The sequence below is a fragment of the Astatotilapia calliptera genome, chromosome 5 (genome assembly GCF_900246225.1).
Source record: "Astatotilapia calliptera chromosome 5, fAstCal1.2, whole genome shotgun sequence".
Lineage (NCBI taxonomy): Eukaryota > Metazoa > Chordata > Actinopteri > Cichliformes > Cichlidae > Astatotilapia > Astatotilapia calliptera.
In genome coordinates, this window is record NC_039306.1 from 11,356,927 (window position 1) to 11,361,109 (window position 4,183).

General features: G+C 38.6%; 1 protein-coding gene across 4 annotated transcripts in view; it reads left to right on the forward strand.

Moving 5' to 3' along the window:
* cenpp (centromere protein P) overlaps window positions 1-4,183 on the forward strand; it is a 122,017-nt gene that overhangs the window by 117,527 nt on the left and 307 nt on the right. For all 4 annotated transcript variants that reach the window (XM_026167225.1, XM_026167226.1, XM_026167228.1 and 1 more), the window contains 2 exons: window positions 3,488-3,567; window positions 3,657-3,748. In XM_026167225.1, the coding sequence (XP_026023010.1) occupies window positions 3,488-3,567; window positions 3,657-3,748 (172 nt within the window). The remainder of the gene's footprint in view (window positions 1-3,487; window positions 3,568-3,656; window positions 3,749-4,183) is intronic.

The following is a 4,183-nucleotide window of genomic DNA, read 5'->3' on the forward strand; positions in this document are numbered from 1 at the left end:
ACGTCTAAACTAAACTACTAAAACCTGAAGGTTTCTTCCTGTTCAAAGGGGGCTCTTCCTCCCCACTGTTACCAAGTGTCACAGAGGTTTGTCTGACTGAGCTTATTTTCTGTCTTTGCAAAATAAAACGCCTCAAGGCAACTATTATGTGAACTGACCGTATATAAATAAACTTGAAAACTGCAAATTTGATCATTAAAAATGATCCAGAAAAATTATTTGTGATGTAGAGATGTTTTACATGAAAATGAATTGAGACGGCAAGTAGGAAGTGTTGATGTGGGGCTATGACACAGCTTAGAGCATTTATGTAACTCTAGCACTGAATTTTAGGTATTACCAGTCTTTTAAAGGTGTACATACACTCACCATCCAGTTTATTAGGAAAACCTGTGCCATCTAATTCAGTACAACAGAAAATTGTTTTCAGTTCTCCTTCCCTAGATTATTAACGTAGCAGTGTGGGGTGGTGGTGGTTTAGTGAAAAGTGTGTCTGTGTTTGGTGTACGCCTCATTAACGTTCTTGGCACAAGACTGCACGGGTGGTCCTAATAAAATCCTGGTTTAGGCACACTTTCAATAAAAAGACACAAAAATCTCTATCGTTTAAAAATGTTATTGTAGTTTTATTGTTATCTTAATTTTCTGGCCAGCTGGAGCCTTTCAGTCTGGAGTCTGCATGCTCTCCCTGTGACTGTGGGTTTCTTTCACCTTCCTCACATAGACTTACCTGTTAGGTTAACTGGTGATTATAAATGGGCTGTAGCATGGTTGTCTCCAGAGTGTCCACAAACAAAATGGATGGAATAGTTTTGAGTGATGATTTTTACATTTTACAGAAACATTTGGGGGTTTTTTTGTGCTTCTGAGATCATGCTCACAGCTTAATTTGTGCAAAAAACAAGATTCTGTGTGCATGTGTTTGAGACATGGACTGTTTACACACACCCAGATAAATATATAAAAAGTAAAAAAGAGGAAAAAAAGTATACAAGTATTTCATTATAGTGCTGCGAAAAAGTATCTGTTCAACTCCTAGTCTCTTTTTTCTTTGTCTGTCTTTGTTGCACCTGCATGTTTCAGATCATCAAGCTCATTTTGTTTTACTTAAATTGTTTTGGGTATTTTTGTAAGATTTAATTTATTAAGGGTGAAAAGGTACCTAAACCTACCTTTTTTTCTTTTCTTTTTTTTTAAACATACTAACTGCCTCCTAAACTAATAACTGGTTGTGCCACAATAGGCTGCAATCAAGAATTGTAGCCATCCAGAGGTGGACTTGCTGCTGTGTTTTGGTTCATTGTCCTGCTGCATACCCAGAGTTTAAGCTTGAGCTCATTAACTTTTTGTTTGACTTTCTTCTTAAGCATTTTCTGGTAAAGAGCAGAATTCATGGTTGCATCAATCCAAGTCATCCATATCCTGAAGATTATCACACTACCACCACCATGTTTGATGATGTAACTGGACTCACAATTTACAAAAAGTGCAACTTTCACTCGTCAGACCACAGAATATTTTCCCTGAAGTGTGGGGCGTCATCAGTATGATGTTGTGTTTTGTGTTGTTGGGGGGTTGACGGTGAAATGAGCCTCTGTGTTCTTTTTGGTCATCGCTGGTTTTCTCCCATGGGTGCCATTGATTCCCAGTCTCTTATTGTTGAATCATGACCTCTGACCTTAACATGAAGACTGTGAGCAGATTTTATTTTGTTCCACTTGCAGATGCAGAAATTAGTTTCTAATTGTCCAAAAGATAGAAGACAAAAATGCTGCTTTTGTAAATAAAAGAAACATGTTAGCATGATTTAAATGAGAAATAAATTTTACTGACCTTACTGACATTGTAAAGAAAAACAAATTTCTGTAATAGACTGTACAAAAAAAAACACCATTTGTTATTAAATTTATTATCTGCTACTTAATTACGTTCTAGTACCTCTTTGTCTTTGGGGAGCTCTTTATGAGCAGGAAAAGCTGTATGAACTTAAAAAAAAAAATTAATACGTACAATTTCTAAAGCCAGATTGGAGTCTTTGCTGGGTCCCGAGCCTTGTGTTTGACACCCCTGGCTTAGAGGAACAAACGGTTCTGTTGTTTTTGCAGTTGTGCTTGTATTGTCGCACCTTTTGTATAATCCTGAAGCCTTCTTTAACACCGTGGTTCAGGTGGAGTTGAACATACCACAGCCTGCTTCTGATTAAAGACACAACACACACAAACACTGTAGCTGCAGATGCCTCCTAGCTGAGTCACCTGGACACACCCCTCACCTGCTGCACCCTCCCTAAAGAACTGAATAATCATGGAAAACACATCCTGAGGGAGGCTGGGCGCGTCAGTGGATCCTTCAGTGACTCAAGGCTGAAGATATACGAGGTTTACAGTTTATAATCTGCTCAGGTTTCACTCCAGAATCTCCCCAGGTCTCTTTAGCACATCATCGCAGCTCATAAAGTTCACACGTGTTTGCACGCTGCCGTTTCCAACATGGAAACTTTGTAACTGGAAGCAAAGCAGCGCTCATTTGTCAACATTTCATCTGCGAAGTTAAAGAAACAACAACACAACCTCACACTGAAAATATTCACTTCTCTGGCTTCCTCGTGGCTCCTTATTACTGATTAATGTGTCTCAACTAACCTCTGTTTTGTTTGACTGAGGCCCAGAGTTCAGGGCAACAACAGGAGTTATAGCGCCATCTGCAGGCCAACTTTGAAAATTACGAAAAGCAGTCTTTTCACCAAGTTTCCTTTAAGTGACTACAAGTAAACGATAGGAAAACACCAAACTGTCCGATTTATTTATTGTCCCTGAATAATGAGGACAATTTATATATAAAATTACAATAATTTGATTGTAGTTTGAGTTTTTATGCTTTTTTAGCCTTTTTTTAGCTTCATTTGTGACAGCAGCTATATAATCATTACGCACTGTTGTGATATTTTTAATTTTAAAAATGCTTGGCATGGACTGTGGAAAGCTGTGTGCAGTCATTTATGTGTTTCTTAATCATTGTTGCTTTTGATTTTATTGTAATTTGTCCTTTCTCACTCACTATGTGTTAATAAAGCTCTCTGCACTGAGTCATACAAAAGACATGGTGTGGAAGAGAGCCAGAGATTAATAACATCTCTGGCTCTCTTCCACACCATGTCTTTTGTCCTGTCTTACTCCCCTTACCGGTCACAGCAGATAGCCGCCCCTCCCTCAGTCTGGTTCTGCTGGAGGTTTCTTCCTGTTAACAGGAAGTTTTCCTTCCCACTGTGGCCAAAGAGCTTGCTTATAGGGGGTCATATGATTGTTGGGTTTTCTCTGTATTTATGTAAGAGTCTATCTTACGATATAAATCACCTTGTGGCAACTGTTGTGATTTGGCACTGTATAAATAAAATTGAAATAGAATTAAAGCCAGACGTTGTATTTGATGACTTAAAACACACAAATTGAATTTTATTTAATGCGCAGGAACTTGTTTCTCTCTGCAGGATAAATATCCATCTGTCATCGCTCTCCCTGGAGGCCCCAGGTCAGAGGTCATGACCCTGAACCACCCCAAGCTTCCCGGGCAAGAACTCTCATCATGATCCAGCACAGTCAGAAAAAAATGCAGCTGTCTGTAATGCAATGTCATCTTTTTTTCTTTTTGGTTTACAGCTGTATGTTATTCATTCATTGGTCAGTTGACGTTTCCAGAGAGGGCGTTGTGACGCCGAAGATCAGCCTGCTCACAAAGATCCCAGAGAGAGGTGAGCTGGTGATCCTGAGCTCTGCAGAACTGACCCTTTGGCAAACACTTTAAGTGTTTTCTTACCTTAAAAGTCAGAGAGTGCTCTCAGCATGTTTAATGATCCTGAGTGAGAAAATAACATAACGTCCACGCAGAAAATGTAACCCAGAGATAAGTTGCAAATCCAATGTCATGACTATTCTGCGCTCATTTACTGAAAAAAAAAAAAAACCTCGTTCAGTGATTACACTTAATATTATTACTCAGTTTAATAAATAATTAGTTTATGCACCACTCAAATATCACAGAAAACTGCAGTTTGGTTAAGCAAAACTCATTTTATTCATCCGACAACTGATTTTTTCCACTGTGACATTTAACTTTACTCCCTCTGATTATCAAATCCTGCAGTTAAGCTCATAGTTTTGGTTTTGTGATCTTTGTGTTTCTGCAG